The 13,940-nt window shown below is 39.2% G+C and overlaps 1 protein-coding gene across 6 annotated transcripts in view; it reads right to left on the bottom strand.

Moving 5' to 3' along the window:
- Positions 1 to 13,940, bottom strand: part of LOC111864255 (NAD kinase) — a 135,197-nt gene that overhangs the window by 115,281 nt on the left and 5,976 nt on the right. For all 6 annotated transcript variants that reach the window (XM_023851348.2, XM_023851346.2, XM_023851349.2 and 3 more), the window contains exon 2: positions 11,916 to 12,064. In XM_023851348.2, coding sequence (XP_023707116.1) covers positions 11,916 to 12,034 — 119 coding nt within the window. In that variant the 5' untranslated portion in view covers positions 12,035 to 12,064. The remainder of the gene's footprint in view (positions 1 to 11,915; positions 12,065 to 13,940) is intronic.

Consider the following 13,940-nt stretch of genomic DNA (forward strand, 5'->3'; position numbering starts at 1 on the left):
ACAACAGAGGAAGCTGTGTTTTCTGTAGATCCGACCGACGCGCCAACAGACTGGCTCAATAGCGATCATGTGATATGTGTTTACTGTAGGTCTATATCTGTTCCGAGGCTATATAACGAGAACCGTGAGCTGTAATTTCAGATGCCGTGATAGCGATTACTACTAGAAATAGGGCATAATCTGTTGTACAATGCCTGGGTTGACAGAGGCCTTGTATATATTGTACATAGAAGGTACAAATGTGGATTTGTAAATTATGTAAATACAGACAGTGGACTTCTTAAAACAGACTGACTGACAAATGATAGACCCGACCTCTCGTCAGAGAGGGCGCCCCAAATGGACAGGACAGCAACTTTCACAAAGAAGAAAACATCTGGTCATGAGCCCCAGCTGGGAAGACAGACAGACTGACTGACCGTCAGTTGTAAGATGACTTTGACTTTGACTTGTAAGTTCAGAGCGAATTTGACTAGGAGTACAGAAGGGCACAGGAAGTCAGCCTGTGAATATTTAACGTGTGCTTTGAAGATTATATGTGTGTTGTAGCACAGTGATATTAGGAGTGTGTGATTTAGTGAGACTTTTATAGTTCCTGTGCTATAAATTCGTGAAGACTAGCGCAGATAGACTGAAGAGATTAGGGTGGAGTGATTGTAAATTGTGTAAAGCAGCCACAGTGTAATAATTAATTGTAGATACAACCTGTAATTTGTCAATAAATCCAATTACTAATCCGAACCCCGTCTTTAGTCACCCATACACGTAACATTATCTACAACATCTATAGTGGAATCACAAGTGGCGTCTTCCCTCCAGCTCTTCCGACCAAGACTTTGTACTCATCCCCTCAGTATGTGCTACATCCTCCGCACACATCCTCGTGCTTCGTTTGATCACTGTAATAATGGTGGGAGAAGGGTACAAATTATGTTCCCAGACAAACCTAGCAATTTTCTCCATCCTCCAATCACTTCCTATCTTTTAGGTAGAAATATTGTCCTCTGCATGATGTTCTTAGACTCCCTCAATTTATTTTTCTTCCTTGCAGCGAGAAACTCGGTATCAGATCCATATAAAACAAACATAAAATTATAGTACTGTATAACAAATGTTTTTATCCGCACAATACAACAACTTTCAACAGTCTCATTCACATCAAGTGTGTATGGTGAGTTTATTGATCTCAGTGGTATAACTTTCTACATGTTTCGCCTATCATCGGGTAAATATACACTATTAGCAATTTTCTTAAACTACTGAACTGCGTTTCACATAAATATAAAAACATTTGTTATACATTAAGACAACAGGATGCACTCCTTGAAGATTATATTACTGTATTTTAATTGTTAGCTTTTTCGAGGGAGGAAAATGACTCAAGGGGTAACCCTTCTAACTTATATTCAGAAGGAGCAGGGTTCGAATCTTGGTAGAGACACCGACTACCTTGAGATATTTCGTGGGGTTCATCACTGCCTCCAGGCAAATGTCGGGACGAAACCTCAACTGACGTCAAGGTCCCTTCCTTGCACATCCTATCCAACAAAATATTATTCTAACATTCAACGCTATACAGACTGAATTACTGACAGTGTCGTTAGGTAGGTCATTATATTTATTTTTATATACGAGCCGGGAAGATAACAATATTCCTAAATGCATACCAGTAAACATTCCCGGAATGTAATCTGCTCTTCACGTCTTCGTGAACATAATGCTAACATGGAACTCCATCAGGTGGTCCAGCGTCATGAGGGAATAATATTTCGTACTTAATCTTAGCATTCAACTGTGGGTCAACATAAGCGACGTCTCTGCCGTGTCAAAATACAGCAGCTCTAGTAGGGCCAAACACGGATGTTAATTTGAGGACAAGGCTTGTCTTTTGAAGAACATAATATAAACCTGCTTTTTGTCGCCTCTGGAAGAACCAGGGTCATTGCACTGTCTATCCTTGCTGTAAGGAGGGAGGAGACGAGAAACATACAGGTAGGAGGCTGGCTCACCGTCCCGTTCGGTCATGAAATTTCGGATGCTGACCAAGCCGTGGACATAATAATGGGCCCCAGGGTGTAACTACGAGTATAAAGTGTATGACAGTGGTATTTGAACTCTTCACCAAATATTATGAAACTAAGGAAAATGAAATGGACGGGGAATATATGAATAATGGAATTTAGTCAGAAGAGTCCATTCATATGACCTAGATGTAGATGGAAGGATAATATTGTAACGGATTCCATCAACGCGTTGCCAGGCAGCAGCTCTGTAAACACGGTACATTACGCAACAATAGATAAACTGTTCTCTATGGAGTCCGCGCAGCGACCGTTGCTATGAAACGGCTCGATAAAAACCTCTACAAAGAGACTGTTTTCTGTGTGGTCCGTGCCGCGGCTGTATAACGAGATCCCCAAGAACGGGGCTCGACAGTCCCGCCTGGGAGTTTGCGGCTGACACCCATCTAGTGAAATTGCAGCGCCTGCAAGACAAGGTTCTCCGCACCATTGGCAATTTTCCAAGGCGCACACCGGTCCGCGACTTGCACATGGCATTTAAAATCCCGTACGTATATGACTATATAACAAAATTATGCAGGAAACAAGCAGAAGTCATATAAAATCATGAAAATGAGAATTTTCGCAACATCGGACAAGGCAACGCCAGACACAGACAGTATAAGAGGCTTAAACTTGGCGGCGGTCAGGCATACTACCGTTCAAGTGACTAGGCTACTGTGGTAGCGAATACTAGTAGAAATAGGGCATAATCTGCTGTACCGAGCCTGGATTGACAGACGCCTTGTATATATTGTACATAGGAATAGGAATTAAGTTTAGATTGTAAATATATGTAAATACTGACAATGGACTTACTAACACAGACTATGACTGAAAAATGACAGACCCGACCTCTCGTCAGAGAGGGCGCCCCAAATGAACAGGACAGTAACTTTCATATAAAAAAAAATCTGGTCATGAGACAGACAGACTAACTGACCGTCAGTCGCAATGTGACTTTGACTCTGACTTGGGGCTCGACACCAAGACAGACACTCTGACAGACCGTTAGTCGCAATGTGACTTGGACTTGTCCCAAATCTGAGACACGGTCTCGAGTACCAAGGGACTCGGACCCGAGAAAGATGGCGCTGGCAAGGACCACCAGCATATATGAAAGACAGACCCGTCCTCTTCTCAAACTGTAACTGTCAAACAGTAATAAATATCTGGTCATGAGCCCCAGATGGGACTCGACACCAACACTTACTGACTGAGAGTCAGTCGCAATGCGACTTGGAGATGGAACCAAGGCAGTGGCTCCTGCACATTCCTGCACTTTCAGATGTCCCTCTACATATTAGAATTTAATTTCAGTTTATACTTGTGAAGAGCGTAAAAGAAAATTGTATATATAACATATTTACTCCTGCGAGAATAATGTAACATCAGGTAGAATAAGGTGTAGAAAGTGAACACCAATTAAAAAAAAAAAGACCAACCTCTCCTTTTTATCATTAAAGAGGACCAATGAAGAGGGGGGGGGGAAACAAAGGTCTAGACACTAAACCAAAATATGGCCATGGGTCCCAGCAGGGCCTGATGCCAGGAGTGACTGTGCTTGCTGATTGCAGGCAGTAAGTTTCTGCTCTCCTCTAACCAAGGAAGTGAATGCCAGTGTTTTGAGTTCTGAGTTCTTGGTAGGAGACAGCCATGGAAATTTCGTCGACTTGTGAAGATTTAAAGTGAGATTATAAGACTTTATTCATGTGTAATATTTGGAGTGATTTGAAGTGCTAGTTCCTGTGTTTTATTTGTGTCACCAGGAGAGGACCAGTGTGTGTAGATTGTAACCAAAGTGCTAATAAATCCAAACATCCGAACTATAACCCGTCACTTTCGTTGCGTGTACCACGCTACATGTGACAATAATAAAACGGATCTGAAAGAAATAGAGTTTAATGATGACTGTATTCATTTAGCTAAGGACAGAGTTCAGTGGCAAACCCTTATACTCATAAACTAGGCACCAGTATTTAACTTCAGGGTTCCATAAAAAGTGAGGAATTTCTTAGCTAAATGAGTGACTACTGGCTCTCAAGACAGCTTCCTGCTTCAAGGATTTAGTTTATATATGCAGACAGTTGAAACTCAGCCACATTTGAAAAACATCCTATTCTTTAACTTTTGACAGAATAAGCAGATTCATACAAGCCTCACACTACATGCTATGTTTGTTTAAATAAGGGTTCTTACTGGCCACTGCCTCAACAATGCAAACAACTAATAGCACCTACACCTGACAACAAATGTAATTTTATATTTGCACATGCACTGAGTACCTATTACTTGTATGGACATGGAGTGTGCTTTGTTGAGACACCTCATCCAGCAGAATGCTCACAGAGAGTTCACAGCTAAAGCAGGCACACTAATGAAAATGTCATTCTAGAGGCAGTGGAAGAGAAAAGGGCAAACTTCCATTTAAAATTTTAGCAGTGTGGGACAAGAATAGGATACACAAACACAGGAACATGGCAACTATGTGTGTATAAATCTTAGGTAGCCAACTGCAGGCTGCATTATAAAACAAGCTTATTTTTTCAATACACCAATACAAATACATGCTCTGCAATGACAATATGTAAGAAGGACAAGAACATGAATAAGTACCGGCTCTGTAAAATTTAAGAAAAAGAACACTTCAATTAAATATTGATAAGTCAACAGTACTCAGACATTAACCACTAAAGGCAGGCCAGACATTGGATATGACAGTAAAGTCATACTAATACCATGCTTTTAAGGTTATTAATTAGGCGCTGTGTGAAAACAACAGAAAAATTAGACAGAATATTTAGTAAGCATGTTCTGTGATGCTGATTCAAGGATTGGCATAGTTTTAAAGAACGGGAAAGCAGTGACCATATGATGGTAAATGGAAAGATACTCTTGTGGGCTGCCACTAGTTGGAAGGCCCAAATCTAAGTAGTATTATCTACAATTACAGATGTTTGTGTGGTAAATCATGTACATTGCAGATAATGTTTAGTAAAATCTCTGTTAAATATAGCAGAGTAATAATGTGACTAAAAAATTAACATCACATTGAAATAATTCAATGTAACTCTTACACTTCAATCTTCCCCATCAATTACTGTCAAGTCCATTTCAAATGCACAAACCAACTGTGTGATGAACAGTCTGTTATTTCGAACAATCTGTAATGATAGGACAATGTACCTTATTTGGCACCTCTTTCATAGGAGTTTCACTGCTTACACTAATGTAATGACAGTGTAATTCAAATATAGCATCTAATAAGTTTAAAAAAGGAAAATACTGTCTATTCACTATTGTTTATGCCCAATAACATGAATAAATATTTTTATGCAACAGATGTATAGATGAGAAACCATACTCCTGGTCATAAGAGAGAGATGTGTTTGATTACTAGTCACATAATGTCAGTATGAGCTATTTTTTTTAATTTGCACTGTGGGGGGTGGAGTCCAGCTGGGTCCACTCAGCACGTCCACCACTGATTGGTCTATTCTACCTGCCCCAGGTGATTATGATGATGGAGAATTTGGTGGAATGAAGACTGACAGGGGAAAACTTGCCCCAGCGCCACTTTGTCCACCACAAATCCCACTTGACCAAACCCGGGCTTGAACCCGGGCCGCCGCAGTGGGAAGCCAGTGACTAACTGCTTGAGCTATGGCACAGCCTCAGTATGAGCTATAATATCACAGTTAAGTTCCCACAGTTGTTTTACTTCCTTTCTGCAAGAAAATCTAATACAGTGCGTACAATCAAGTGCGCGCCGCAGCTGCAATTTGCCGTGAGTCATACCACCGCAGAACGGATGCAGTCGCGGGGAGGAGTTGCAACACTCCCCGCGACTGCATCCGTTCTGCGGTGGTATGACTCACGGCAAATTGCAGCCGCGGCGCGCACTTGATTGTACGCACTGTATTATCCAAGCCATTGTTTTAGCATGTTAAGTATTTTAAAAGAACAATCTCAAATTACTACACATTTGAAGCTACATTTTACTATCGATGGATACCATGAAAAAATCATATTAGAAAAGAATTAATAAATAATTTGAAACACATTTTCTTTGACAGGATGCATTCAAATGTCTGACACATCAGGTGATATTTGCATATGTACATCAATAATGTAATGACACTTCTTTTCATCAATTCTGTCTACGAAGTATCAACCTCTCTGGTGTTATGAATCAATTCACTTTTAAGAGTTACATAGCTTAACAACACAAAACCACATTATGGTCACTTCAAGTTGACTGTATACATGTCATTACATCATTATATGTCTGGTGTGCAGATAAGTAGGGCTGGCAGTTGTCTACTTCCCAATCACATACTCCAAATAAAAAACTGTGGTTGTCCTCCATCCCCAAACATTAAAAAATAACATATCCACACTCATTCTTACATTTGTGTCAAAGTTCACAGTCCATTCACACAATATACCTTCAAACACTGAAAAATATGACAAATTTTGACAAAATTTGGGTATGACAGGTAATGAAGAGAAAATATGACTGGCCAACTTGAACTGGCATTTTACTGAATTATATCAGTGAGCATGCAGGATATGTAAACGTTTATGAAAGTTACAGATCTTAAAGAGATCCTGTAGGCTATGTAGTATTTCATAAACTAGACCATGATGCTGTATTTCTTTCCAGTTGTTCCAATACATATTAATTATTCCAGGATTTGAACGAAGGTTTAGGAACATATTCTGCCTCTAGTTGGATACATGAACAAATTAAACTGAAATGCACTGGCCTTTATACAGTGTTTTTTTATGCTAGTGGGGTGGGACTAAGTCCCTTGTACTGCTGCTACTTCTAGCCTATTGTACCAGCCCCAGATGATAGGTGAGGGTGATTGTGGAGCAAAANTTTTTTCTTTTTTCTTTTTCAAATGTAGTATCTACATATTGCTTAGGATTGTAAAATGTTGTTAGTATCCTTGTAACTTTGTAGGTTTGTTTGTTAAGTTGTACTCCTGGATAAATCAATCAATTAATCAATCAATATAGTTCGTAGTATGCTTGTAACTATGTAGATTTATTTTGTTAACTTATATTACTGAATGACGTGTCCAAATGTTACTATGTAGCAAAACGGATGAAAATAAAATACAATACAATACAATACAATTGGTGAAATGAAGATTGGCAGGGGAAACCGAAGTGCTCAGAGAAAACCTGCCCCAGCGCCACTTTGTACACCACAAATCCCACTTGACCAGACCCCGGGATCGAACCCAGGCCACCGAAGTGGGAAGCCAGTGATTAACCGCTTGAGCTATGGTGTGGCCCTTTATACAGTGTTAAAAAGCACTATACAAAAAGTTATTAGGATTTTAATTCAGAAACTTACATTACATAACGTACTTTAAAGTGTTTCTCTTCTGGAAAGGACTGCTGCCAAAAGAATTAACATAGGATACACGGATGTAAATATATACAGAAAGAGATTCCTTCCTTGTTAGGACATTTAGGGGTCGCTATAGACAGAGGCTTGAATGAAGGAACCTGATTGAAGTACGCTAACAGCAGCTAAACCAATAGCTTGCATATTTTCCCAATACGTGCAGAACTGTGTAATGAATTACAATTTGCTTGTTGTAGCTTCCTGGGCAATACTAATGTGAAACACGTCTATTTTAGCCTTATCCATCCAGTAAAAGAGAAATTCACACATGTTTCTGCACACCAATCCATCGCGCCTCAGTCTGGCGTTGTTCATCTTCTGTTTCTTTAACGGTTCTGCTTGTTCTTAAAATTTAACTATATTATAAACACCTTACATTTTTTACGGTCAAGGCAAATATGTTCCTTCAAGGGACAGAGAACTGAAAGTATATCTGACTCCTCAGCATGCAGACATATGAAATGAACTGTAAACTACATAAATTTATTACGAGATTGTGTGTGTTACTTTTCACATCAGCTTGTAATTAACCCGTCTGGAGTGTATACTCATGCAGACGTGGTCCGCAGAACGAATGGATAACACGCACAACAGTTTCACAGCCGTATTCATTACTACGTATTATTAAAAATGGAGAAAGGCATGGTCACAATTTCTGGTTTCCTATTTAGAGTCCAGAAAAGGTGTGCAATAACTTTACATCATACAGATGAACATATATGTGTTGTCAGCCAGAAGCTATATTCAAATCAGAGTCCTGAATACAACTCATTAATATTAATTTCAAATCATCCATAAGTGCAGGTCCTTGGACTAGACAACACATTACAAAATACTGCTGGTGAATGGTTAACAATCCCACTTCTTATTCAGGATGTCTCATGTTCTTTTCTAAGTAATGCCAGGTTTTTTCACTGAAATTTTTCAGTTTCCCTCAGTCCCAAAAAGCAAATGTTTGAATGGGCATTTAAGGACATCACAGTTACTACAGTTTTGTATTCAGTTACAAATGACAGAAAAAGGAGTCTACTTTACTGGCATAAAAGTGTTCAACAATCTGCCACAAAGTATTAAAAACTTGGGCAATGATACTAAAAAGTTTAAATCAGAGTTAAAGAATTATCTACATGCTCATTCCTTCTACTCTTTAGATGAATACTTCAATGTAAATAGAGAATGATGTAAAATTAAGTTATATTAATTTTTAAGCTAAAATTGCCTTACTTATGTATGTAACATTTTGACTTGTTCTGTATCCAAAGGTACTAACCTGCTTAGGATTTATAGAATGTAAATAAATTCAATTCAATTCAACTCTTCTATACTTACATCTGTCTTAAGGTTACCAGATTTCATAAGAATGACACATGCCTGGTCCATTTGGTTCACACTGTGTTACAGATTGAGTTCTTGGGACAGTGTCAGAATCTACTTAATTTTAATTCAGCATCCTCATCCCCTTCCACTCTTCAAAAGGTTAAAAGCAGCTGTCTTACAAGCATTACAAAACAAATGTTTTCTTGTTACTAAACGTCTTGGTATCTTTACTTCTATGCACTGATGAATCACTGTATAGTATATGTATATATATATATATATTTATTTATTTATTTATTTATTCTGCCCTCTGTAGTCCTCATAATAATTACAATTACTTTCTCATACATTATGAGTGGAAATAATTTTATCCAATCAGTTTGTCCTATAAACACACCCCTTCTCAACCATTACATAAAATTCAGCACTTTTCTCAGCTATGAGGATTACAGCATCAAGTCTTCAAAAGCACTATTTTGGGGTTCAAACATCTGAGGTTTCTTTGTCCACCATGTTATTACCAACTGTAAGAAATTAAAAAATATGAGATTTAAGTGGCCTCTAAGGGCAGAATATCCTTACTAAATTTTATGAACTTTGGCTGGCTGGTTTAAAACTTGCTGTAGGGTTGTGCATGTACACCTGCACACATGCATGCACAGAGGATAATGAACTCCTTTATCCTCCTCGTTCATTAAGAAAGGAATTTGACCAAAAATATGATTATCCTGAGGCAGCAACATCCAACATGCCACTGTCATGCGTGGCATACTGAATACTGCCTTATGCTCCATGCAACATATTGTGACATGTGAATCCACTGCACAGGTAACGGCTAGTTCATACACGTATCTGGGTCGACCATATGAAAGAGTCAGTAGTTGAGCAACGCTTGGTAAATACGGCCTGAAAGCCGGAATACAGGAGTTGAAGCCAGGCGTCCATTGCCAGCCAACGGCTCAATAAGCATTGCTCTCACAGCAACGTATACAGATGTTTCCTGCACAAGAGAGGTGTCGTTTTCATGACAACGGATAGCTGAACTGTTCAACTCGGTGTCCCCTATTCGGTACGCCAAGCAAATATAAAATAGCAGCAGTAACAGAGCAAGAAGTGAGTCAGCAGTGAATCAGCGTGCTTTCGAGAGCTAAGCAGAATTCGAGAAGACTAGAGGCTAGACACCAGTGCAAGGTCTAGGCAACAGTGACAGATTCATTATCCAGAAGGAATTAAATGTGTGAGCTGTCACAATCCAGTGTAACTGTAACAGGGACGCCAAATAAATCCAATTATCAAATCTAGAATCAACAGTTATTCATCACGTTAGTGCTTATACATGACAATATGTACAGCATATCCCAGAAAACTAACTGTAGCACATTGTTGCAAACGAAGTGGGAAACAAATGGGTGTTGCATGAGAACATATCTTAGAAGCAGATGCAAATTATGCACCTTTTTACTGGGATAAAGCATTTTTCCCCCAAGAGATGAATACCTGGAAGCAATTCATGTTTCACAATTTTCAAGACAGTGTAACAGGTGATACTGGACTAAGAACAAGACAGATATTCTTTGCAGTACATAGTGACTAAAACAGGAAAACTCAGCATAAATGGGAGACTTGAGCTAAAGTTGCTTATAACATATGACTGCTCCACTTATGGCAATCGAGTACACTAAAATTCCATTCCAATTCTTTCAAGAATCATTAATTAGTAAGACAGTCTCTGAAGACTTTTCAGTAATGGTAGACACTTTAGGATTCTCGCATTTCAAAGATTATTCCTTACTTGAGTAACATTTTCACCGGTAAGTAGTCAGAAATTCATTAACTAGCTGTTCGACATTCAGTTCTGAATAATCTTAATAATTTATCCAGAATATCATCATAATCTTTGAATTTTTATCAAGTAGCAACATTTACATTTTGGTTCTTAGCTCCACTTTTGACCACAGTTTATTCTGCCAAGTCTGCACACTTGTTTTACATAAAACAACACTTTTGCCTTTAGACCTTAGCTGAGTAATTTTGTTGCCGTTCTCATTAAACATGACCATATATTCACAAGAAAAATATCAACTATAAGATAAGAAGAGCAAAACTCGAGACCAAACTGTAATTGTACAAGGGGACCAACAACTTGCAAAACATCACATGCAGCAGGTAGCAAAATTTAATAATACAGTCCTACACATATTTCTCTATTACAAGTCCCTTACTAGGCTCAGTACCATCGCCTTGGAGCACAGCCAGCCACTGAACCCTAGTGACCATCTCGCAGGGCTACTAATGACAGATCTGCTGGGGATTCACAGCAGATCATGACTGACAGCAGTGCCAGGGGAGTTTAACCCCAACCCCTTCTGTTCTATTTTATGTATCCAAATACTATACAGCGAATGGGTTGAGTCCCCAGTGGCTAAAAATCATAAAGGTATATCCATTCTAGTGCTTGCTGGAATACTGTCAAGATAATATTTACCTTGTTTATAAACAACAGGTGCAACAAGTTAAATAATTAAGATCATAATCTGATATTATGCTAATGGTTATATATGGGCCCATCATTAACAGTTGCTTCTATAAAGAGGATATTCCTAGGCACAGTGTCAGAGCAGACAATTTTCCTTCTCCAGCACCTTCATGAACTCCTTCATTTGCTGCGCTCTTCTGCATTCAAAATCGCCAAATAGGCAGAAACGGTGATTTTAATTCAATTCAATTCAATAAAGAACAGATCAAAACCCATCTTACTACTAAATCAGTCAGAGAGCACGATGCTTTGGTGTAAACAGTCTTGAGGCATGCACAATGCGCTGAAAATTGCCGTATGCCTCACAATGCGGTGAAATGAAGTGGCGCACGTCATATTTCCTCGCTGCAATCGTGAGTTAAGAAAGGAAAAGACAGAAAAGAAAACCCGCTTCAAAATAGTGTTTCATTCTATATGTAATTCCTTTTCCATAAATACTTTAGGGTCTCAATATAATTGCAGTCCTACTGAATCTGTTGATTGTATTTCAAAGTTCCAGAAGCTCTTCACATTCTGGAATAGTATATTATTCAAACACTGTACTACATTTGGCTAGCTACGTGTATATTTCATCACTCACCTAAATCCTTGTACTTTTTCCTGAACCCTACTGACGACTGTCTTCTTCGGTATTTGAGGCTGGTCTTCCAGGCCCATTTCAGCTATTGCTTGTGCCAGATGTAGATTTTCTTCATTCATTTTTCAGCTTGTTTATTTGAACACTTCACTCTGCAATTAAACAAAAATGAATCAATCAATAAAATTTTAAAAACTGAAATTCCAGGAATCTCTAGAAGTCAGTTTCACTGAAAACACCACATTGAGAACTGTGAAAAGTGTAAATTTGATTTGGTTACGGAACAGGTCACATGAGACAAGGGTGGCACTAAACCATCAAACAACTACATATTATTTTCTGAATTAAGGATGAGAAGCTCCATTATCTGTACCCTTCACCAGGTATTAATCTGATTTATCAAGGAGGGTGAAATGACCACGGAGCGGACTACGCATAAAACTCCGTGGTTGTAGTCTGCAAGCGAACTATATCGACCGAGCGAGCGACCGCAGCTTGTCGGCGAAGTTTAGTGCCAACTTTTGCGGATAGAGGGTGTCGCGTGGCCAGCGCAACGACGTTAATTTTGGTTTTCTACATCGGAGCCGCAATTTCCTTGAAATAGCTCCTCAATTATGATCACGAGGCTGAGTGCAACCCGTTCCAGACCCACTACTTCTCGGAAAAAATCTGGTAGCTCCGGGAATCGAACCCGGACCTCTGGAACGCTGACCATTAGACCACAGAGGCGGTCCGGACTATGCCTAATAAAACAGAAATGCTCAGAAAATATTAGCCTAAAAATCTAAACAGAAAATACCACACGGGAGATCAAGACACAGGTGGGAGCATAACATTAAAATATATCTGAAAGATATAGTGTGTGAAGATACGGACTATATGCAATGGCTCAGGAGAGGTTCCAGTATCAGACTCTTGTGAACACGGTAATGAAACTTCGGATTCTATAAATGGCGGGAAAATATCTTTCAAGATGAGCCTATTGGACTCTCAAGGTTTCTGCTCCATGAACTTAGTTATGCATCTGGGCATTCGAATACTTGACTGATGCTGACTATTGGCATAAGGTTTTCACTGTTATGGGAAAAGTTTACTTTTGCAGGCGCAACTGTTTCTTTTACGTCGTAAGGTTCTGCCTGCAGCATGTAACAGCGCTACTGTTGTGAGTTTCTGCATATGGCGCCAACGTTTTGCTTCCAACATAGTTTTCAGGTGAAACTTGCGATTTTCGAGAGAGCCGAATAAAAGCTACTGCATATATACACTTCGGAAGAGTATGCCGAGCAAGCAGGAACGCAGGCTGGGCAGAAGCAGAGTGCTCTGCTAGCTGTGTTTACTCTTCAAACCCTGAAGATGGAAATCCTCCGTAACATCGGTAAACGTCTACTACACTACATGGCGTCACATCCGTAAGGACATCATTCTTCAAAATGTAAGTGATCCTGCTGCCGACATCTTCTATTCTCGACCATAACAGGCAAGCCTTAAAGGAAAGATATACTGCACTTTCTTTTTTCAGCAAAAGTCCCGATTAATAAGAGAAAAATTTTGATAGAATTCCGACCGTGTTGAAATCATATTTGTCTTATCCTGTTAATGCAGTGCTCTATTACAACATGACTTTGTCGAGTATATTAAACAATTTACATATTAAGTATTTTACTCTCTTTAAGCGCGTGTAACGATAGCGAACAGTGAAACCTTAATACTGATTGCATATTCATTCAGTATTGGCCAACAGTTCTGATTTGTCGACAGTCGGAACACGTTACACATTTGTTCATCATAACGGGATAATTTTCCGTGATTGTAATCATTCGATTTATCTAACACAAGACACCTCCGCAACTACAGAATATCACTTAGCTTTTTCATAATAGTTACATTTCATTTTCTTATTATAATAAGGATGATGGATGTTCGGAATCATACGAAATTCCTTCTGTTGAACATGCCTGTAAAGCGTGCTCAATCTCTGTGTGTTACTGCGATGTTACAACTACGTGTTGCTCGGGGGGGGGGGGGGGG

The sequence above is a fragment of the Cryptotermes secundus genome, unplaced genomic scaffold (genome assembly GCF_002891405.2).
Source record: "Cryptotermes secundus unplaced genomic scaffold, Csec_1.0 scaffold33, whole genome shotgun sequence".
Classification (NCBI taxonomy): Eukaryota; Metazoa; Arthropoda; class Insecta; order Blattodea; family Kalotermitidae; genus Cryptotermes; species Cryptotermes secundus.